Raw genomic sequence first — 24,686 nt, 5'->3', positions numbered from 1 at the left:
GAAATTATTGAACCAAAGCCGACTGGAAATGCTAGAAAGTTGACCAACTCGGGTTGAATTGATCAGGTTTTCATTAGTTTGATGAACAACTCTGGATGAAATTAATTATTGTTATTTTATATTGTAAAAAATATTAAAAGTAACATATAAAATAAAAATAATTATTAATTATTTAAAAAATAAAAAAAATAAAACAATTATATACTCTTATGTATTTTTATTGTTTACCTCCGCTTGACAAATCCCATGCATCACACAAAACCTCCTTAGTTGTATATTAAAAAGGTAATGAAATCTTAAGGCCCAAAGTCAATTAAGTCAAAATCACAAGTTGTTGAATTAACAATGGAAGGAAGCTATCAATCCAGATGGGCATATCCTCGAGATTGCCCAAGCAAAATGCTGATGGGCCTGGCCTGTAAATGACAATATGTTGTTGTTGGTAACTCTAAAAGGGTTCAATGAGTGTTCCAACTTCAACAACCACCACAACCATACTTGCATTTTCCCATTTTGAAAATCATCTACTTGTAGAAAAGACTTGGGGCAATGTAACAAAATTTCCTACTTTTTTGATAATGGCCCACGGCCCACTACCAACCCATCAACTTGGCTTGTTGCTTTAGTGGTCCCCCTTGATTCTTTTGATCGAATTCCTCAAAGAATCCTAATACAAAAAACATAAACAAATAAATAAGACATTAATAAAAGAGTTTGACAATATAAGATTTTACCTAATCATATCTCACCATGGTTCTTTGGTTGGTTTAACTAAAGGGTTAACATTTTCGATGAAAGATGAGAGTGAGAGATAGTCACTGGTTAATTTGGGGAAATCTATGATACAGAAAAGATATGAAATGAAAAGAGTTTTAATCAATCAAAATTCACCCATGAATTTTGATAAATAACACCATGTTCTCTACCACGTTTATGATTCTGATTTATTTATCAGTTAATTTTCAGATACTATATATATCATAGTTGAACCCGATTAATTTATTTAATCATCTGTTTTTTATATGAATTCAATTATGATATCTGAAAAATAGCTGACCAATAAATTATAATCAATGTGGTAGCGAATAAGATGTTATACTGTTATTTATCAAAATTCATGAAAGCATTTTAATTTGTCAGAACTCTTACCATATCATATCAAATTAACTGAAACTTTTTTTTTGATTTCATGGTTTGGTTCGGTTTTGAGATTTTTGATAAACACCCATAATTAAAAAAAAAAATTGCTTTTTATATGCTATGCCCCATACTAGATTCAAGCATTGGTACTTGTAATTGGTTGGGAGGTCATGGTCCGTGCGCACTTAACCGACCTACTTACCTACTCTTTGAAACTTGGGAAGATTAGATTAGACAAATCGTTAATTCGTGATTGTTAAGCCAATGTTTATCGTTGTGTGTGTGAGAGAGAGATCTCTCTACGTCGTTGATGGAGTGTTTTAAATTAAAAACCTTTCTTTAGTCAGTATTTAAAGCGCCGGAGATGGAGGTTTCAGGTTCGTCGCGAGCATCACGGGGATGAGGTCATGGCTTCAATCACTTAGGCTGTATTCTACGTCATGAAATGTTCTTGTTTTCATTAATTTGTTTCTGGAATTATCACGTCAAAACAAAAACTTGTTCATATTTATTTTGTTGTTTTGAAAACAAAAAACAAATTGATTTTGTTTCAGAAAACATAATTCATATCTTTTAAACTAAGAAAATGATGGTTTAGAAAACAAAATCAAATTTTATAGTACAGAGATTTATAAAACATGATATTAAAATAACCTGTTTAAAACATGTTTTTTTAATCAAAATTTTAAAAGCACATTGTTTTAGTTTTGAAAGCAAAAAGAAAAAAGAAAAAACACTTATAACGTTTTTTTTTTTAAGAGACCCATGCCGTTCACGGGCCGGGCTTTTACCTGTTACCAATATAATATATATTGAGGCCTGAGTCTGAGCCTGATTCGACCATTGGGTCTAGACCTTAAGTCCAAGCCTGCCCCTCATAAAAGCCCCAGGCTTCGAGCTAGAGCTGTTGCAAGGGAGAAACTTGGAGTTGTTTGCGGTTGCTAGAGTGTCGTTGTAGATGCTGCCAGAACTGTTGCGAGGGAGAAATCAAAGAGATCAGGTCTGAATTAGGGATGATACTGTCCACTGCTCACTGGTCACCAATCGCTAGTCGCTGCTTGTGGAAGGAGATGATCCGACAAGCACCGCCGATGCTGATGTGCAAGAGAAGAAACTTCCAAGTTCTTGCAGGTTCGAACAGGGAAACTATCTAAGGAGAATAATTAGGGTTAGGAAATAATATGTATATTATTAATTATTATATATATTAATATATAATATTGTTGGGTCGGTCCAGGCTTTTTATGTGAAATCCGGAGCCTAGCCTGAAATTAAGTTGGGCTTAGATAATAGGGCCTGGGCCTGGGCCCTATTACAATTTTATAGTTTTTTTAATTAAAAAAATTATATATGGGAGCATATACAATTTTGGAAGTGACCAATTCAATGATTTTTGGTATGAGATCAGGTTTAGGTAAAACGGAACTGGCTTAGGCCAAATGATCAAACCGTCCATATCAGGGTGTGGTCTGAAGCAACATTTTTTTTAGAAAAACATTATCAAATAAAATGTCATTTTCTGAAACACCGATTTTTTTGATGTGGTGACGTTTTCTCAAAAAATGGATCGATGCGTTATCGCCATAAAATATGCATAAAAGCTGGAATTACTTTACCAAATTTCAGGGCATGGTTGTTGACTAAGAAAATGGCAATGTTACCAAAACCTTAGGAGCCCGACTTGGATTTTCAATCTTCAGGTTGAGTCTGGGCCCAAAAATTCAGTCATTTTTATTTTTTGGGCTAAACCCGGACCTAGCCCTTAGGTAGTTTGAACCTACCCAACCCTATAACCTGAGCCCGGTGGCTCTAGCCTAACTTAAGTACACCTAATTTCAGAGCAGGCTGAACTTGAATTTAACAATCAGGCTTAACCTTGGGCTCAATCTAGGTTGAGCTTAAACCCACAACTGCCCACCCGACTTACACCCCTACCCTAAAAGAAACTTTTATCAACTTCAAATGGAACAAATGGTTGAACTGTTAGAATTGAGAGTCAACACCATTTCTTTTTTGGGATTTTTAGACTGCATTCCCCTCAGAATTCTGATTTGAACTGCAGACATACAACAATTCAAATTTATAAACAGTTTCACCTATAACACCCATACCTGTCCATGAATTAGCATCAATTCCGAACTGTACGGTTGAACTAGGACTGAAAACAGGGCCTTAGTAATGTCATTTAACTTAACAAAACATATATAATGTTCACAAAGCATCCATTAACCGAACAGGCCCTTAATGTGCCAGGAAAACTGAATTTCAGAGAATATAAAATGTACCATAAAGTCAAATAAACGCAAGACGCATCAAATAATTTTACATACTAAGGGATTTTTCCCTTCGTGGCTGTTTCTACTTTCGTACTTGAAACATAAATTCAAGGGGAAACATCGAGTTAGAAGTTAGTCTCAACACTCTGACTGATGTAGTAGTCAAAGTTTAAAGTATCGATATGATACTTTTAATTAATATGGGGTATATTGTATCTGTATGCATAATCATAAATAATTTAGCTTTAGATTTAGTATTATTAATGTATTTATTTGTATCCATATGTTTTCAAAATGTATTTATATTTGTATTTAGATTATCTGATGAAAAAATCTATGATACAGAAAAAATATGATATAGAAAGAATTTTGATCAATCAAATGATACCTTTTCTCTCCCTCGTTCGCTTCATCTCCCCTCCTCTTTTTAGAACAGTGGAGGATCCACTCTTTCTCTGTCACATAAAAAAAAATTTTATCCGATACAATACCCGAATTATAAAATTGACGTAGTGCTGATAGTAAAAGAAACATTTACAGTAATATTTGTGTTTCAATAATATTTAATTTACTATTTAAATTGAAGGGAAAAGTATTATAACAATGATAAAGGAAATTTATCTCAATTATCTATCAATTACTAAAATCTAAAAGTATTATATAATGATAAAAAAAAATATTTCTCAAGATAAATTTAATTAGTTATTCAAATTAGAATTCAACCAATAAAAAATTCCACTTGAAAGTTCACGAGCCTAACTCAAACATAACAACATATTAATATTTGAAGCTTTCAAGCCAAGCTCGAACTTAATCGAATTGACCTCAAAAAAATTCAAATCAAACTTGAACCACCGGAATTCGGCTCAGCTAGATTCGATCCACTCGATTACACCCCTAAAAATCTTACATGTTCTTTTGATTTTCGAGGGCCAGTGGGTAGGTGTAATCAATTGCAACCTGACTTTAGGCCCAGCCAGTATATAAATATGTTATATTAAATTATATAAGTATGGTCCAGCCCGTTCCGGCCCATGCTCACTCGTACCAGTGGGTAGAGCCGAGGAGTTCATTTATAATTATAACGGTGGAATAATGATAAAAAGACAATAAAACCCCTCTTTTTCTTAAACAATGGAAAATAGCCCAAAAATAAAAATAAGTTTTTTTTTTTCTCCTCAATATAGTTACAGACAGTATCTAGTATCTGCACTCCAAGCACAAACAAAATGTTTATTCACATTTCTACACTCAAGGTTTCTCCTGGGCCTGGGCTGGCATTGGAGGTGGAGGAGGCCCATATTGCTGTGGAGCTCCCATAGCTTGACTTCGGCCCCTGGCCCTCCCAAAAAGGTAACAAGCAATAGCCAGTACCAGGCAGAAGAGTATCATCAATGGAAGTGATATGACCAACACGTAGCCCATCTTTAGCCTCCTCTACTGATTTTGTTGAGTTGAAATATTGAATACCCTTCAATTTCCAGCTTTCCTGCATTTATTAAAGATAAAAGCTCATTTTAACTGGAAAGCTGCTATTAGAAAGCTTAAGCACAACTCCTTTGTACTCATCCAGAGAAGCTGCTCATTAATCTTATCAAAACCCAACCAAAAGCCCATGAAGAAGAGGAATAATAAGAAAGCAGGCATTCCACAGCTTTGAGGACTGCCTTCCTCCTCCAAAAAGCTCGTGTCTTGTCACTCTAAGTAAACAAGATGAGATTGTAAGGATAGGGCTGTGCTTGGTTTGGTAGAAATTAAAATAAGGGAAAAACAGAAAGTTGAAAAAGAAAGTTCTTATTTTCTATGAAACCAAGGATAGCTGGTGTACCATGGAGATAAGAAGCCAACCATGGCTAGGAACAGAGATGTTCAATTTCATCCTCAAATCAATTCAGTTCTGTCTCGAACTGTGGGATCATAAAAGGAGGTTAGTCCCAGACTGGGCCGCAGGTTTCTGGTGAGAAGTCATCACCATATATTCTGCACCTGCAATTCGGTGGGACTGATAAAAGGTTATATATGAAGTGAAAATGCAGAGCATAGTCTAGTCTAGTGTTCACTGCAATAATCACTACCATCCATAGAAAAGAAAACGCTACCAGGGTCGTCCGCTTTATGCGATCATAATTAAAACTTGTACAGTTGTACTCAGAATTCAATATAAACTCTAGTACCTACCTCGATAGAGACTACTTTCTATCGGCTTTCCAACTCAGAAGATGACCTGCAGCTGAAATGATCGTTGCATATATTATCAAGAGCTGTGTGTGTGTGTGTGAGAGAGAGAGAGAGAGAGCCCATACCTTGATCCTCCTGAGAGAAGAAAACAAAACTCTGAAGCAATAAATTTGGTGACACTGAAAGATGAGAAGGTTCCACGTTTCAAGCTAAACCGACACGTTAATTAATTGCAGCAAGAGACCACTTGCTTTCTTCGAGTGGATGCTACAGAGACTCGTTTGAACTTTGAATCCCATTCGATAAAATGACAAAAACAGTCAGAAGCAACCCTGTCTCTAGCTGAATGGTTTGAAGTATGAATGAAACCCAGATGTGGTGTATAGTCTACACTCTAGATGCCAAACACATTTGGCCCCACCCACGTGATTCATCAGACGCATGGCAAACGTAAGGATATGAAGCTTTAGATCGAGCGGCGGGGGGATGGGGGGTCCATAAACTTTACAGTGTAGAAATCTCCCGAGCTGAAGACGAGCAGAAGAAGAAATGGGAAAACAATTTGCACTTGCAGAATCCACACTTGGTAGGCGTGGGCGTTTATTGGGACCCATTTTCAAGAAAAAACGCCCATGTTTCCAAGACTCGTTTTTCACAAAATAATGTTTTAATTTTGTTTGAGTGTTTCTGTCATGTAGACAGTGAGTAATACAATGTTGTTTGGTAAGGTGATTTTCATCACCATTTTTTATGTATATGCTGACAGGTAAGCACCACATAGGATTCACGTAATTTCCATTCAGTCAATCATTAGGGGAAATTGTTCATCGATACATAAAATGCCAAATTTGATGTTTCATGCATCACCAGGGTCTCAATTTACGAGGTATGCCCGATTTTTCAATAAATGCATGAACCAAACAATGAAATATATGGGCATTTGTTGAAACACCTATATAGATCCGACGTGGCACTGTTTTTTGAAAAATGATCATGATTCCAAATATCCCCAGTTATGTGTTTTGTAATGTGGGTGTTTATCTCTAAATATTTGCATTTGATTTGTTTGTAAAATAGATAAAAACAATAACAAATCAGTTTATAACACTTAATTATCATTAGGCACTAAATAAATGAAACTTCCCCTATAAACGCTTACGTGACACCATTTATTCAATAAACGCCTAGGATTACGATTCCTAGCAATGTCTAAAAAGTAAATAGCAGGGTTGAGAGTATTAATCTGTTGTGTCTTTAAGTTATGCATTTAAATAATGTCTAAAAGTAGGTATATAAGATTTTCATGGAAAATTTTCTAGTACAATCAATCAATCTACATATAAGGTAAGGCTACACAAAACGGGAGCTAGCACGTCATCAATTATTCATATCAATGATTATTGATCAAATGACTATTGATCACTTTTAATTGAATCGGTGTGACCTCTATCCACTAACCAGTCTGCTACTTAGGCTGCGTTTGGGAGTGATTTTCCAATGGGCTTTTGTGTGAGAAACCAAAACCCAATAAAAAATATGTTGGCTGAAAAAAGCTCTAAATGGGTTTTCGGCATTATAAAAGTCTGAAAATATAGAAAAAAAAATATTTATCTTTTCGCGTTTTTAAAAAGCTACTTTGAAGAAAAAAGTCGGTGACCAGCCAAATACCATAAAAGCACTCTTTCAAACAACTCATTTCATAAAATGAGAACTAATCAAGTAAAACTTAACCTTGTGCAAGAATGCAATATTTGTCAATGAGATCCCAATGATAAAAGAGATGCAGATTTTTCAGACAATTGATTGAAAAATTCAAATCTCTGGAAATAGTCCGCATAGGAAATGTTGCATATTGCATGGGAACTTTGAATATTTCATCTTGCCAACCCAGTTGCAATTAAGCTCGCTCGAGTCTAGAAACAAAATATCAACACAACCACAGATACAGTAGAGATTAAAGAAGCACAAGAAACCAAGGCTTTTCCTACCTTTTCTTCCAAACCAAATAAAATAAAATAAAAAACATCTACAAGTTCCCCTTCCCCTACCCCTTTCCCTTCTTTCTCTACTTCTCTTTCAAACCAAAAGACAGCCTAAGTGCAAAATCAGAAGCACACATCGTTCTTCCAACGAGCAATGCAACAGAAGGGTCCTCTCCGGCTGTGCATGTGTTAAAAGGTTGCAACTAGTAAAAACGAAGAGCAAAAAAGTAAGGCTTCAAGGCGGAACTTTAATATTCTCAAAATTATTTTCCTCCAAAATATCTCCACCGTCCATTCATTTTCTTTTCCTTTTTTCCCCTTACCCACGTGATTTGGAATATCACCATCTGATAATAAAAAATGGTGACAAACTACAATCACAGCGGTAACTACAACAACATCAAGAACAATTACAACCAGCTTTCCACCTTTTCCTACCCATTTTCTTTTCCGCTGCAATTGCAGCTCCATAACTTTTACAATATGTATAAACAACATATATGGAAATGAAATTTGCAGCGAAGACTCTGTACACATGGAAGAGATATAGACACTTCCAAGAGGCGGCGGTGTGCATTACTCCGCAGGAGCCTTGTGAACTGATTTTCAACATAGAACAGCTCAAAATCCCTGGTAGTGTTTGTCCAAGGGAATGGAACAGTTACAAGGCATAAGAGGTTGGTATGGGAACCTTGCGCGACCCAGGGCCACCTTCCATTGTTCCAACAGGTTTGTTAGAAAGCCTACGCTTGTAGCGCTTCAGGACCGATGCCAGATTCTCTTTACCTTTAGGGAAAGCCACATCACCGGCTGCAGTGCCCGATCGACCCTTGCGGGAGGAGACTGCAGTCTCGACATCCTTGATTAAATCAAGAAGCATTGATGCACTTGTGCATTTCGCCCTTCCTGGTTTCCCAGATGGGGGTAGCCCATTTGGGAGTGGAATGGACCTCCTTGCACGAGTTGCAGGAACTTGGAGGCAGAAACAAGGAGGCAGGGGAGTACGGGGCTTCGAAAATGCTAGATCAAGAATACCCTGTTGCAAATAAATTTCTAAATAAGAACTTCCAATGTCACAACTTACACACTGGTAGAAGAGCTTTTTCAGCCACCACTCTGACAAATCCCTTTATGACACAAATCAACTAAACGAAGTTTATTGTAAATATCCTAGCAAGTGACAACCCACAACAGGACTACCGGGACACAGAACTTGTGTCCATCTTATCTAATCTACTACCTGCATCTGGGTAACTCATTTTTCATCAAATAAAAGAACCTTTATCTTTATCAACAAGGAATATTTAAAATTCAAAATTCACTAGATATACCTGGAGACGATTAAGAACGTAAGTATATTTTCCCCATAGCTCTGGCCTGCTTTCCATCAATGACAACTCCAGTATCCTGTGAATGCACCACACCCCGAAGCTCGCTATCAAATCCACTTTCCAAACACATCCCTCTCCACAATGAGGAACCGAGGAAACAAGAAACCTGGCAAGACCAGCCTCCTCATTCTTCAGTCCTGAACTGGTCTTCTTGTCGGAAGAAAGATATTGGGAGACCCCCAATATCTGGTTCACCTCCCTAGTTTCAGCTTCATAATGGAACCTCTCCCTGGTGGCAACACGATCAATCAGATCCTCATCGGCTCCATCGTTCTGCCTGAATAACCAATCAGATCCCTCCAGTTTCAAGAGCTTCACGATACAATATCTGAAAGACTGGAGCAGTTTGGCCTCCAAATCCAAAAGACAAGTTGTTTCTTGCTTAACCAGATTCTGTCTTGTTCCAACTCCATCACCCACACACTGAGTTTGACCTGCTACTCCAAATAATTGTTCAAAAGGCTGTCTAGACCAGAGTGACCTGGTGTCTGAATTTGGTCTCATGTTTACAGAGAGAGCATCTCTGTAGAACTTTGATGGAGAGAGTTCATCAAATGGCAAAGGGACTCCTGCCCTGGATCCACTATTTGAATATAGAGATTGTTCATATGTCGGTTTGCCAACAGATGGCCCAAAACCAATAGAGCTGTCCCAGGGAGAACTCTTCTCAGACAAATAGGAATCCCGAAGAGGAACTGCAAGCCCTGAAATGTCAGGTAAGCTATGGTACTTCTTTGTGTATGCTGAAGACCCAGCATTTTCAACAGGTCCATAAGAACAGGGATCATAACAAGGTCGTTCAGCTTGTACTGTAGTACTTCTAGAGACAATTGGGTTCTGAATGCTGGATGAACTTAAAGAGCTAATCCCATTTTGTGGTTTTTTCCCCAAAGCAAAAGAAATTGAATCTCTGTAGTTGGTTGGGACAAAAGATGAGGATTTAGGGGTTGGTGGATCCAATGGAATACCTAGGGGATCAGCATTTCTCTCTGAAACCATCCTACTGAGATAGGACGCAACCTGATAACCATGCACTGTTGCAGGTTGATAATCCCAGCCCTCAGAAGAAGGTGGCAGGCGTAAGCTAGAGTATCGTCTCTCACCAGCATCAACAATGTTGCGACTGGAACTGTTTGTGTATGCATCCAACAACTGCATTTGGGTAGACCATGATCCAGAAGAACCTGTTTGAAGCCCACAAGATAATGCTACACTGCTTGGCATTCTCTGCTTCTTGGGGGAGTCATAAATACTTGAGTTTCTTTCTGCTAGAGGGAGGAATCCAGAACATTCATTTCCCAAAGGGTCTACCTTCTGAGAAACAGCAGGTTTCAGATCCAATAACAGCAATACATCCAATTTTTTGGACTTTGCTTCTTGAGTTACCTGCCCATGAAAATCATACAACTGACCCCAGAAATCATCGAGAATAGCAGCTAATTGACGTCTGGCAGCTCGCCCCAATCCAGATAATCTTGAAAGACTCCCACCACCACTAATCCCTTCATCATTCTTCCCACTTAGACTCCTACAAGACCCAGAACCCTCAAAAGTTAAAGTGGGCCCACCTGCAGAGATTACTGTAGATGATTCTTCTGGCTCCCATGCTTCCCCCTCGTCCTCATCCTTCTCAGTCTGCAACTCTCCCTCAAAATCAACAGTTTTTCCCACTGGGTCCACAGACTCAAACTTCTGTACAGATTCAGAATCCAGGGATCCACCATCAGAAACCTCACTACCTACAGTTGCAACCGGTGCCAACTCAACTGTGGACCCCAATTCCTCTGAATGGCGTATTGGGGAGCTAAGAACTGCAGTAGAAGTACATTTCTCCTCAATGGGAGTAGCATGAGGTTCCTGATCAGAATCCATAATCATTTCAGGCAAATCAACATCAAGTTCCATAGCTGAACCATCTGATCGACTCTCCAAAGATTTCTCAAATGCTGGCTCTTCAGCTGCAGTCTCCTCTCCATGGTAAGTAGTCCTAACTAAACCCATTTCCTCTCCCTCCATGAATAACTCAGGTCGAGAATATTGTAGATCCCACTTCCACATCTGTGCATCTGGATTAGCACTTGCAGACTTCAGTGGTGTTGTTGCCAGCCAAAGCATCATACAAAGTGACACAGAGGCAATGGCGAGAACAATAACATATGAGAATGCAATATTACTCCCCATGTTCCATCTCAAACTACCCACCCAGTCACTGTTCCCAAATACCACTTCCACAACAAAGATAATTTCTAAACCAAGCATACCAAAAAATGTCATCAAAGCTAAAAACTCCACAAATTGAGAGATTCTGAGAGCACCCATTATCGAACTTGATGAGGCCACCCGAAAAAGGGGAATCACAGAACATGGAAGTAGCATGGCTAGCATTACTTGAGCAAAAATAAGCAATTGATACATTCCCTCAGCACCAGAATTCCATGCGCAGTAAAGGGCTGGAACAATGGCAAAAGTCCTGATTGTTGCACGATGGAGCCAAACAGGTAGGTCCACTGTGAATAAATAATGCAAGACTACTTGCCCACCAAGATTCCAAGTTAATGCTGTAATATGACTAGAAAAGAAAAGGATCAGAAACAAGGCAAAAGGTGCCATAGGGCTCCTAAATACCTGCAAAATAATTAAAAGAATAATATCAATCAATAGGCACTTACAGACTAAACAGCTTGTAAAGGACAATAAAATACAAATGTGTCATTCACGGTCCCTTAAATGACTACATATGCCAACTTGTTTTTTTTTTTATAGATTACATATGCCAACTTGTTAAAGAAATATGAAACGTACCTGGTCCATAAGCAAAAGTGCATCCTGAAAAGTAAGCACAACAGCACCAGCATTGTGAAAAACGGTTGCTGCAGAGTTCATCAAAACATAGTTCACCAGAAAAATGCCACTGAACACACAAAATATGGCAAAAAAATGGTCATTGCATAAGGCATCCTTTGATGCATGTGATGGTTTCTTCAGTTGCTGTTGCTGCATAAAATAGAAAAATATGTCAAAATTTAGATTGAGCAGCAAATTTGTCATCTGATGATGATGGTGATATATATTAGAAAATGCACAATGATTGCACACATGAGAACGCAGATGCAGACATGGGGAATTGCTAAATAAAGTAAGCTCCAGACTACAGGATAAGACACTATAGTAGCCATACTATAGGGAAGCTGGGTGGAAATCTACTTCAAGCCATTTCCAAACTGAGATCATTCAACTCAGTTGTTGACCTGATCACTGTTTAAGAGTATGCCCACTTGATCATGACATCAAAGGACTTCAAAGTAGGACTGGACAATAGACCATGCCAGCTCAGCCCTACCCCATACTGTTTCAGGTTCTGTTTGGAGTCATAATTTGACTATTTGTAAAATTCGGTGGTGTGATGTGAAGCGTTCCATTACCTGGAGGTGTGAGAAGTAGTACAGAACATAAGCGGTGTAAACCTCCCAAGCACATGCCTCCTTAAGAGGAGGGGGAGGAGGAAGAAGAAGAGAAAGGAAGATCTCATATTTTTTTTAATGAAAGATGTCTTATATTAAGAAGAATGAAGATGCATAACACTAGCTGAAAGGGGGGATCTTGTCAAACTAGTGTAAGGGCACATGCTATGCACGTATTCAAGTAAAAGGTAAATATAAGTTCACACTACACATTATATAATCAAATTTAACTTTTATGATCTGCACCAAAACCAAGGCAAGTATTCACTTTATATAGTATAAATGTAGGATATCTAAGAAAAATTCCTACGAATCAGATATGTGACAATCTAAATGGAGAAGCAGCAACTACATTTTCTTGCAAGTAAAAAGGAAATTTTTATTAAGAAAAGAAAAGGCTGAATACAACCAAATGAGAGGTGTTAAGATAGCACCCCACAATCACAACAGAAAACCTCCCACCCATACTTGAACAAACTTCAGAAAAAGAAGCTCAAAATAAATCAATTTTGCACAAATACATCAGCAACCTCATTTTTAGATTATAAAGTAAATCAATGAAGGTTGCGAAAAAGTGAATTTAGGGTGGTTATACTATGTTCAGTAAAGAGATTGGTGGGTTTAGGATAGAGAAAAGGTGGACTTTTAAAGGTTCTTGTGCATGGAAGAAAACCAATTACCAACATAACCTGAAATATTCCTACAAAGTGTGAGGTACAACAGGGAGAAGTGCAAGGTGCTTCAGGTCACAGCATATGACCACAAGGCACAACTTCAAATTGTATTCATATTCATATTCCATCTCTCAGGCAAAGCCTTACAAAGGTTTATTAAGCCCTAGAGTGGGCCAGGCCTAGGTTTTTCTTACTAGACTCAAATTCAAACACTTAATGACCAAGAAGTGGATTACTTAATCAAAGCAAAAAAATGGATTATTTAACATCCAAGAACTTCTAGTCACACAAACTCTTTAAAATAAGAAGCACTTCCTAACCTAATCTAAGTAAACCAGATATTACTAAAACTAGGAACTTGTGGGCTCCACTTTTCATTAAGGTTCAAAGTATCAATTCTCTCGATGCAAAAAGTGTAACATGTCAACAGTTTTGACCAATCAAAACTTTTTTTTTTTCAAATTTTGACTTGACAGTTTCATAGTGGAATTGTCATGTGATATATTAGGCTGAGTACAATTGTACAAATACAAATATGTACAGTGCAAATACACACAAAATACAAGGTTTTGCACTCTACATATTTGTATTTGCACACTTTCCAAATGGAGACTTGTTATTTAAAACAATTGGAATCAATGAAATTTTAATATATAACATATTATGAGGTCAAAAATCGATATGTATCTACACACTGATACATTTCAATGTTTTGAACCTTGCTTTTCATATACTTCTCAAAATCTGAAAATTTCTTTCTCCGTGATTTCTCTTTAATTCCAGTTCTTGCATTCTCTCCTAGTTCAAAAGAAAAAAAAAAAAAAAAACCCTTAAGTATTATAGTGAGGATGGATGAATTAAGGATCTAGAACTCAAGTATAAAGCATGGTATGACTATCCTCACTGGGAACAAAGTTAATCTTTAAAAACTATGCAAGGCTTCTCAACTTCACATTAATAGGAATCACCAACTCAATGTCTTGAAGCTTTTCTTAATCTGCAACAAAACCTTTAAATACACTGTGTGGCTAAATAATATATTTTCTCTGAATGCTTTTTTTGATGAATATTTTCTCTGAATGCTTGAGCTACACCTTCTGGAACCTTTTTTTAGTTCATGATAAACATTAAGTCTCAAGTGGTTGTATAATTGTATAGCTAAGTTTTAGCTTTCTAGAGATCTGTTATTTTTGTAGAAGTCTATTTTTTTGGTAATTACTATAAGTATAATTACAATTTACAGTAACTTTAACTTTCTATTTATAATAATTCATGTAATTAATATTTACAATTACATCAGTAATTTCTTGTTTCTTTGAATTAGGTAGGGATTAGTTATTACTTGCTTTACAGAGTTTGTTTGAGATTAGAAGTTCTTCCATAAGTAATCCTTTGTGTACATCTGTCCCTCCCCAAGGCATTAGTGGGAGACTGATGCACTGGGCTGCCCTTAAGGAAAGCCTATGATTTTCCTACCCTAAAGCTTTATAAATCTATCATAAAGCTTTAAATAAAGAAATAAAATGAATATGAATTTGATTTGAAGTTGTGCCTTGTGAGGTACAATATCCGCCAGTCTCCCTTTCATCCTCCTACCACCTTTGAGTTTGCGTGGTATAACCAAATTAACCTTGTAGTCTCCACATTGTATTTTTTAATCAGAAACGGTGTCTCTGTATTTATCTTCAAAAGAAATGGTGTCTCCACATAGTACTTCATAGTTCATACCTTATAAAGCTGTTTCAGATTGCACTTTAGGTTACTAAAGATGAAACACCAGCAATTGTTTTTCTCTCATACCTAAACGCTTTCAGAACTTCACTTTGTCTCCATCCTAAACCTACCAATCTCTTCCCTAAACATGCTACAGCCATCCTAAATCAATTCTCATCCATTTATCTCCCTATCATCAGTCACATAGATCAGTTTTACTAAAAATAATAAATTGCAGTTTTACAATAAATAGTAATTATGGGAAGCATTATGAATATAAAATAAAAATAGTACATTTTTAAAAGATTGAAACTTCACACTACAACCACCTAACATCTTCCAATAAACTTCCCTTTATGGATTGCTGAACCTGTGGGCCCCATTAAAGCCTTCTATTGGCCCCACGATGAAAGAAATCCCAAGGTTCATCAATCCATAATGGAAATTAGGATTTCTTTCATCATGGGGCAATAAAGTTTGTTGCAGCCAAAAGTCTCGTTGTGAGTGCAATGAAGCTTGTTGGGTCCTCATGGATATAGTGTAAGAGTTTAGTTGCTGCCATGTTATAATCTTCAAGTTGCCCTATCTGAGAGAAGCTCTGGAAGATCAGTTGGTCATATTGCTACCCAGGTTACATTGTTTCTTTCCAGGCAAGTCAGCTAGTGCTAGGGGAAGTGTTAGAGCATTTAGTTTTTAAGGAATTCGGATTAGCTAAATGCTTTAGCTGTTCAGCGGGATGTGGTACCAATGATGAGGTTCCACACCAGTAATAAATTCATGGGCCCCACTGTAAAAGGTGTGGAACCAATGATAAGGTTCCACAGCCCGCTGAACAGCCAAAGCATTCAGCTAAACCTTACTCGTTTTTAAGGTGTATGAGGAATGCAGCTTTTACTTTTTTTTTTTCTTTTTCTTTTATCAATAACTGCAATCAATCTATACTACTATCATAAGTGCAAATGAGAGTGTGAAACTTTTGTTTGCCTAAAATACCCCAATTTTTTAATTGCATTCCTCTTTTAAGGACAGAAATGTAATTTAAACAACCACTTTTCTCCTCATTCAAAACCCTTGCATTAAGTCTTATATTAAAGGTATTAACTTCCATTAACATTCACTGAATGACATTCATGGCTAGAATAACCCTATTTTTGAATTTGGTCTTTCTCTAATTGTGAGGGCACAAAATATAATTTGAATTACTACATTTCACCTCATTCAATTCCCTCTCATTAAGTCTTATATCTAGGGTATACTCACATTCTTTCATTGAATCTTATATTAATTGACCATATTAAAAAAATAAGTGTGACAAAGAATAATTGTTTTATTGATGATGATTGAAATAAAATATAAATTTAAAACCAACCCAAAAATGGAGTTGTTTTCATGTTTGGGGGCGAGTCAACAATTCAACCTTTTGGGTCAAATGTGTAAGCCCTCGATGTCATAATTAAATAATAATAAAATTAAAAAATATGAAAACACAAAAAAGTACAAAAAATACAAAAAAAAAAATGTATAAAAATTTGGACATATCTCTAATATCATATATTCACCATATTAAACAAAAATAAGTGTGATAAATAAGAATAATTTTTATAGACATAGAAATGTAAAAAAATTGTAAAAAAATTGGAAACATATTACTTACTATCATCATAATCCTCAAAAATTGCCACGTGCAAAGCACATGTACACTTACTAGTTTTATCATATTTGTAAAGAATAAAAAAGTACAAGGAATGGGGTTCTATTAAGATACAATGTTGTTAAAATTGTATGACTTGTGATTCAAATGGTACGATTCATATCGAGTCATCCATAAACGATATGAATCGTACATACAAATCGATTTTTGCGAAAATCGTACGATTTATGCATGAATCATAGATTTGAATCACAAATCATGATTTAGATGATAACTAAAGAGTGGATTAAAATTGAAAAGACTGTCATAGGCCTCAATTTTTTAAACTTTCATTTATATGGGGAGGGGCAATTATGTCATTTTATATAAATAGTAGATAAAATTCAATAGTCCATCAAATGAAAGCTCTTTATTAGTTTATTACAAAAGAAAAGTTTGGGCGGGAGGAAAAACCCTCCTCCTCCATGACTGTTGCATGAAAGGTCAAGGCTAAAACCCCCTCCATGACTGTTGCTGTGTTGCATGAAAGCTCCAAAGCTAAGTTGTTTCGATTGCTGCTAATCTGTTCAAGGTAAGTTATTTCTTCTTCTTCTTCTTCTTCTTCTTCTTCCCCCTAATATCTGAAACCCTCTTCTTTTAACGCAAGAACGGGTTCTCTGCCCATTTTTTTCTACTTTTTTTACACAAAAGAGGGCTCCGCCCTTCATTATCCCCACTTTACTTTTTTCTCAAAAAAAAATTCATCCTATTTTTATACCATTTTTCTCCGTTGTTTTTTAACAAAAAAAACAGGGGCTCCGCCCAGATATTTTCACCCTCTAGTTTTGATGCATAATGGAGGTTTTTCCTCATTTTTTTCTATCATTTTTGGCACAAAACTAGAGGGTGAAAATAGCTAGCTGGGCACAAAACTAGAGGGGGAAAATACTAGTATTTTCCATCAAAACAGGGTCTCCACCCTAGTATTTTCCCCCTCTTTTTTTAATGCAAAACATGATCTCTTTCCCACATTTTCCTATTCTTTTTGATACAAAAACAGGGGCTTTGCACAACCATTTCCACCTCTTTTTCTCTTGATGCAAAATAGGTGCTCCTCCCCATTTTTTTCCATCGTTTTGGCCCCATATTTTTTTGTTCCTTTCATTCTTGTTTTTGTATTTTGTTTCCATGAAAACAGAATACCGAATATGTATTTAGATTTTAGACTTTAAAATTAAAATGTATACATGAATCATGACATCTTAGTTTAGACTTTAGATTCTTTAATTGTATATAATGTTTATTTGTAGTGTCTCACTATTGTACTGAAATGTGTAGTTTAAAATTCGAATTATTTTGCTCTTGGATCGTTGTAGGCTCTATGTAACCTAGTAGTCTCTTATTTTAATATTTTTTATGATGCATGTTTGATTTTACCAATTTTAGCAATAGAAACTAGAGAACATTATGGTTTTTTTCTTTAAAAGTGTTGGGGGATAAGGATAAACCAAAGAAAAACGTTCCTCAATTATACCATAGGATCAATTGAATTTTGACTACTGCTATGATATGAAAGTAGTGTAATTGTCACCTACTTATATAATGTGTTAAGCTAAAAGTTAGTGCAGAATCATTTTTCTTCTATTTTTTGAGATGTTTAGATATTTTGTTAGGTTTTTTACAACTTTCAGAAAAATCAGAAAAAATCTTACAATTTATGATATGATTCGATTCAAACTCCTTTACAATTAAAGATACAATTACAATTTTCAAAACATTGATTAGGAATAAAACTTACTTTTAAGGACTTCAACATAATATCATCCCCATTATGGGTCTTTCTTATAATTTTTGAATAATTTAGATGTTAGACCGATGACCTCTACTCTCCTTTCTTCTCCTCTATCTTCTCTTCTTCATCACATTATTCATAACAAAATCAGACAAATACAAAGGCCATAAACCAATGTTGGTCCAAACTACTTGGGGTCTTGGGAAGGGTGGACTGGATTGAAATGCCAATCAGACAAATATGACCAAATAAAAGACAGGCAAAAAGTTCAATTTCTGCAGTTATTCAATTTTTCCTTAATATACTACAACCTTTCTTTTTATACCACAATAATTTGTTTAATTGTTTTCAAGAAATCTAAATATGCTAATCAAATAATATGGGGAAAAAAGGTTCCAAAGAGATCTGATTATCCAAATATGGACTTTAGAGAACGAGGAACAATACATTCAGAGATCTAAATATGATACCGAGAAGCAAAACCCCAAGACATTATGAATTCTGCAGCGCCCAATTATAATATGAAACAAAGACAAGACAGAATGAAGTGTCCCAAGTGGAATTTAGCTGATTAATAGACTGTATACATTTTTACACATTGTATAGGTATTAGGTTAACATCAACAGGGTTTAAAAGTGTATTCTCCTTGCATCAGAATTCAGAAAAGCAATAAACCTAAGTAATGTGCAAAAATTAATGTAGCAATATGAACAAAGGCAAGTCAAAATATAGTCAGACATCCCAATCACATTGGAATTTAGCTGCTAAAGAGACTATACATATTTTTGCACATTGTACAGATATTAACATCAACAAGGCAGCAAAGCAGATCGCCCATGCATCAGAAAAGCAGTAAATTTAAGAAAAAACATTTTAGATTGAAGGCTTCTGACATTAAAGTGTTGCCAGATCCCAAAACAACAAGCCAAAGATATAATCAAGCAAATGCCCCATATGAGGTTGCTAATTCAATCAATCTGTGTAATAGCAATTCCATGACTGAAAATTAGACAGGAGAAATGTACACATGAAATAGAAAAAGAAAATGGCAAAAGATGCAGAATCAGAAGTACCTGAACAATAGAAGAGTGGAGGTAAAAATTGTGAGGCATAATAGCTGATCCAAGAAGACTCATCAATGTAAATGCACTCTCCCCATTTAACCTCGTTAGCATCCCATTTATGCCAAATGGGATTTCAGGTTGACTGAAAAGCATTCCCAGAATATAAGAAAGCAGTATAAATCCTGCTATGCTTATATATGGGACTTTTTCCTTGCATTTCTCCTGAAATTGAGCACAAGAAATGGGAATAATGGTACTAGAATGAGATTATTCACTAGAGGTGACATCAGAAGGCAATGTATTTATACATGCTTACCATGATGGTGGCAAAAATTGGAAAGAAAACAGCATCAAGTGCAGTCAAAAAGACACAAGTGAACAGATCCACCCCAAAAAGGAGATTGAGGGAATGTGCAATGCCCAGAATCTGGCATAATCCAGGTGAATATGTGTTAGAAATTATTCAAAAATGATAAACCATATATCTCACAGATTTTGTCTTGTTTTTCTATTTCAACTATATTCTTGGAGAAACCATAAGAAAAAGATGGTTAATGGAGAAAAAAAGAAAGAAATAAAAATATAAGCAGAGACGATACCATAGTCAGGTCCAAAGCTATAATAGAGAGCTCTGCTTGAACTCCAAGAAATATGCATATGGATTTATTGTACTCCTCACTGCAAATCTTTTGCATCAAAAGAAAGAAACTTAAATTAAGAATCAAAAAAACAAGATAAGAATGCAAGCAAGTACACAAACAGAAAAGAAAACGAAGGCACATATCAACTGCCATGAAAAGGAATTCAAAGGCTGTTTTTGGAGAGTTCATGGGAGGGAAGTTCAAATTCAATGAAAAATGGAAGAGTCCACCCCCCCCCCCTCTTCTCTTGCAGCCTGCCATCATAACAAACTGAGGATTCGTTTGGTTAGCAGGAACAGGGGTTGGGAATCGGAATAAGAATGGTCCATTCCAATTCTAACCATTTGGTTGGGTGGACTTGGAATCCGTATCCCATTCCTGGTGGAATGGCATTCCCCCATTTGAGGGAATGGCCATTCCTTCCCCCTCCCTTGGGAATGAGAATCCATTCCAGTCAATTCCAATTCCCGTCTGAACCAAACAGGCAGAGGGAATTGACCATTCCAATTCCAATTCTGAGGGATTTCAATTTCGATTCTGACTGCAAACTAAATGGACTCTCAAAGGCAGTTTCTGAACGGTTCATGGGACAGAAGTTCAAATTCAACGAAAATGGGTAAGAGTAGCCCCTCCACCCCCTTTTCATGGATTAAAAAATCTGCTAAAACAGGAGAAAACAAAGAAAGAATCCACTTCTCTCCAGATTACACTGGATCTTTTTCTCAAGCCATACGGTGAAATCCATGAAGTAACATATTCACATATCCTTTCCCCTACTGCTTTTCCATTTCTGCCTCAATACAAAAACAGCCTTTGTTGCATATACAAATTTGAAATAACAGCAATGGTTAATCTCCAAAACAAGAATCAACATAATGACCAAAATCTCCAAGGCACCAGAGTTGCTGTGGAAATTAAAAAAGGGTGAAAAGGTAACCAGACTTATTTACCCATGCCCAACAAGAATACCCTAGTATAATTTTAAGCTCTCATAGAATCTTCTGGGAGGGCAAAGAAAGGAACTACAGAGAAGCAATTTATATACATGCATAGACTTAGGAAGTCGGAAGTCCATAAGAAATCTGATTACTCACAAAATACCTAAAATTGAAATATCACCAGGCCTTTTATAAACACGTGAATCATAACCCAAGAAAAGAATATTCAAGTAACATCTTCTCAAGTGTAATGAAGTGACTAGCATATCCTGAAGCCCATGGAAAATAAATAATACCTGTGCAAGATTCTTCCCAGTGACTAAACCAATGCAAGCTGCAAGATACTGGCACAGAATTGCAGCAAAATTGAAAACAAGCATCAGCAATACAAGATCAGAACCAAAATGGGCACCACCTTCAACAGCTGATGCCCACTTTCCAGGGTCAATATATCCCATAGAGATTAGAAGCATGGGTCCAACAGCTGGGAATAGCCGAAAAGCAACATCCTTCATCTGGTTAATACCAGTTGGATCAGCTTCCATATCTCTCATACAGTTCTGGGTAAAGATCAGTCCAATACTTGAATATGCACTTCTAGATGCTTGACGAAACTTCCAGCAGTGATCAAACTAAGTCAGACAGTCTCCTGTAACAATGTTCACTGTTCAAATTCTTCCTTTGCAAGATTGCTGCATGGCATCCCTTTACAAGTTACCCAACAGGACATTTGTGACTTCAATGGTCAATCATCTTCAAATGTAGTCATTCTAAGGACTGACTGAGATAGCTTATCTTCAGAAAGAATAAGCATTTATATATCCATAGATTTCTTGATGACTGAAAATGTAAGTCTAATGGGTCTTTGTAGTGTACTCACAAAATTCAAATCCCACAGCTTCTTTTTGAAACACATTTACTTGCATGATAACATGTTAGTGAAACATCATAGTTGTCATCCTTCTGCTTCTTAATTTTTCCATGACCAGAAGGTTCATCCAAAAGGAGTAAAGTCCTAGTTATAATTTGAAATCCAAGGTGTCCTTCTAAAGCCAGTTTTATCTTAAAGCTTACAGACAACAAGCAAGTCTAACTATCAGAATCTTTCTCCAGTATCCCATGAAACATAATCCAATTCAAGGTTGTAGCCACAAACGCATCCCCACCTAAGGCAACCTGTAGCACCAAATCATAGGTTAAAAACCTCACTATCGTTATTAAAAACAATAGGAGATACATTAAAAAAAAAGTAAGCTTTTATGCATCTTCCGAGCATGGGACCTCCAACTCATTAAAAACAGCACAACACTTTTGATGGTCAACTCATGCTAGAAGTATTAAGTTAGAAACATCTACAACCCTATAAAGACCCGATAAAGTCTTGAGTTTATGTGAAATAAATAAATCCAATATGAAGAAAACCACATCATCATAAATATTAGAGTTCAGTATTAAGCCCAAAAAAAAAGAAAAAAATAGAAATTTCCATGGGGTTGCATACAAGCAGCCAATTTCACTGTGCATACATAGATCAACATAAACGAACAATATCAGGGTTGTCAGTCAATTTACCGCACTACTCTCTATAATAGAATAATACCTAAAACGGATCAAGAAGGAAGAGGTTACAATCAGGCAAGAGTTCATGGTTTTCTAACAGGAAGAAATTTGAGCTCACATACTAAACCACGCAAAGAAGGAGAAGATCTAATGTGTATTGAGTCTGAAGGCAACAACTTTATGGATGATAAATGGTACAAAGACAAAAAAAAGAAGATAAATTATAAGGATAAATACATGAAAAATCCAGGTAGCATTTCTGGATGTTTTAATGCCCCCCTCTTAGAATAAGACACTTAAAACAAATCGGGGAATTATTGTTACAGGCTTACAGCTCAAGAAAATGAGTTGCCCATCTAAGACAGTGCTTGCTGACAAAAACCAAGAAAAAAATATATCTATATAAAATCTCAAAACCCAGACAAGTAAAACGAAAGTTCCCTAAGGTTTCATACTACAAAAGCCTAGTCAGATCTTCCCACTGCCTACAACAATCCACAGACTCCACATACCACTCATGTAACAGCAAAGAAAAGGAAAGAAATCCTTTTACCTAGCAAGAAACCCTAATCCTCGAAAGAGGAAAACAGAAACCCCTGACAAACCCTACAGAATGAGAGGAGCATAGGAGTCCACTCCAGGCAATCCAAACTTAAAGCCATTAATAGCAAAAGAGAAGACATGACTGACACATCTACTTCCACGGATCTGATGCTGCTGAAGGTCAAATTAATAAATGAACAAGCAAGAAACGAGGGGCCATTCCAGAGGTAAGAAACGTAATTCCCAAGGTTTTGTATTGGTTCCTCCATGAAAAAAAAAAAATTAAACCGTCAAATTTAAGGCCGCAAACTCCTTACCTTTTAGGGTTTCCTTTGCTTTCTCTGCAAATTCTACTGTAAGTAGAGAAAAGCAGAGACCTTAGAGAACTAGAGATATGGATAGAGAGAGAGAAAGAGAGACTTTTGTTTGTTTGTTTGATAGCTTGGGGAGAGTAAAAAGGAGTTAAAGAGGAACCCAAGCCCCCTGGAGAGAGAGAGAGAGAGAGAGAGAGAGAGACTGGTGGAAACTGGAGTCCGGAAGATGCAAGAAAAGGGGGTCAAAATGGTTAAAACTCGAAGACCAGAAGCTTTAGAAGGCGGTTAACGTTTTCTCTATTTTTACTTTTTATTTCTGTTTTTCTACTTTTTTTTTTTGGTTTAGAAGTGACAAGATCTCCCTCTTATTTCGGATTTCGGACAAGCAGATAAATGCTCTGAAAACGAAAACGATTTGGTGACCAACGGAATGCTTACAAAACCTCATCCTTACCACCGGTTCCGTTAAACACCCCCCCCCCCAGCTTACTTGGAACTTGGAACAGCCGATTGTCCATTCCACCATCTCCACGTGTTGCGATCTCAACGGCGGTGATCTATTTCTTGTCCTCGCTTTAAATTACCATCTCACCTCCCTTCCGTTTTCGGTTGATACGTGTTATGACGAGATTGTCCTCCACTCGTTCTTCTCTAACGATCCATGGAATAATCATGATTTGGAGAGGGCACACGAGGGGTAGTATTGGTACTTGGTACGACTGCGGTAGTACCTACCACCCTCTTTCACTGCTTTCTTTTTCTCTTTTACCCTTTTCTATTTCTATCATTTTGGTGAAAGTGGCATCATCACCGTAGGGTTGACCAACACTCAGAATCGTCGTGCCACGTCACTTCTTCTTCACCTGATCTTCACGTGATGAAAATAAGGGCATCGATGTGGCCACGTCACCTCGTCTTCAAGTTCGGGTTGGACCCAGAGATTGAACCGATAAGCCAATTAGTGAATGACAATTCCGGGTTTTCGTCCGGTCCACTGTCGCCACCAGAGAGCTTTCAGGCTTTCTGAACTTATCCAACGCTACAGCGCTTATATAGATATTTTATTTACCTGTCAATCTTCAGCCAACGAACCTTGTCACATCTCAAGAGAGCCGTCTGATCCACTTGCGTTTGTTTGGTTAGATTAAAATATATTATAAAAATAGAAAGGGGAGATGTGATGTGAATGAGAGAATTGTGCGCAGGAGATACGTGATCCAAGTTTGCCACGTCATCTTCTCTTTTTACATGGGAAAACTGAAATCATTTCCCAAGAAATAAGAAAAAGAAAACGAATTTCACTTTTCAGCCACTTGGGAAAAATGGTACCCCCCAGCTCCCCAAACAAACAAACCAGCATTGTATGGAGGACCCCACGTGAGCTTTTT

At 36.7% G+C, this 24,686-nt stretch overlaps 1 protein-coding gene and 2 long non-coding RNA genes across 3 annotated transcripts; all 3 read right to left on the bottom strand.

Annotated features, from left to right (window-relative positions):
- Window positions 1-335: 335 nt before the first annotated feature.
- LOC148868994 (uncharacterized) lies at window positions 336-3,918 on the bottom strand. The gene is made up of 2 exons (XR_016107705.1): window positions 3,805-3,918; window positions 336-667 (listed from the first exon to the last, which is right to left on the bottom strand). It is a non-coding gene; the product is annotated as an uncharacterized LOC148868994 (long non-coding RNA).
- A 640-nt stretch (window positions 3,919-4,558) lies between these two features.
- LOC148868993 (uncharacterized) lies at window positions 4,559-5,792 on the bottom strand. Its single transcript, XR_016107704.1, has 3 exons — window positions 5,595-5,792; window positions 5,245-5,402; window positions 4,559-4,905 (listed from the first exon to the last, which is right to left on the bottom strand). It is a non-coding gene; the product is annotated as an uncharacterized LOC148868993 (long non-coding RNA).
- Window positions 5,793-7,804: 2,012 nt separating this feature from the next.
- On the bottom strand, window positions 7,805-23,547 carry LOC148868992 (ethylene-insensitive protein 2.1-like). Its single transcript, XM_088972148.1, has 8 exons — window positions 23,302-23,547; window positions 21,178-22,057; window positions 19,902-19,988; window positions 19,619-19,729; window positions 19,312-19,524; window positions 11,770-11,961; window positions 8,908-11,592; window positions 7,805-8,612 (listed from the first exon to the last, which is right to left on the bottom strand). The coding sequence occupies exons 2-8, from the start codon at window positions 21,433-21,435 to the stop codon at window positions 8,238-8,240; spliced, it is 3,921 nt and encodes a 1,306-aa protein (XP_088828274.1). The 5' UTR covers window positions 21,436-22,057; window positions 23,302-23,547; the 3' UTR covers window positions 7,805-8,237.
- Window positions 23,548-24,686: the final 1,139 nt, after the last annotated feature.

Source organism: Nelumbo lutea, chromosome 2 (assembly GCF_056320005.1).
Source record: "Nelumbo lutea isolate HS-2025 chromosome 2, American lotus-T2T, whole genome shotgun sequence".
In the NCBI taxonomy this organism is placed as follows: Eukaryota; Viridiplantae; Streptophyta; class Magnoliopsida; order Proteales; family Nelumbonaceae; genus Nelumbo; species Nelumbo lutea.
The sequence above is the reverse complement of the archived record's forward strand: the minus strand, read 5'-3'. Positions and strand labels throughout refer to the sequence as shown.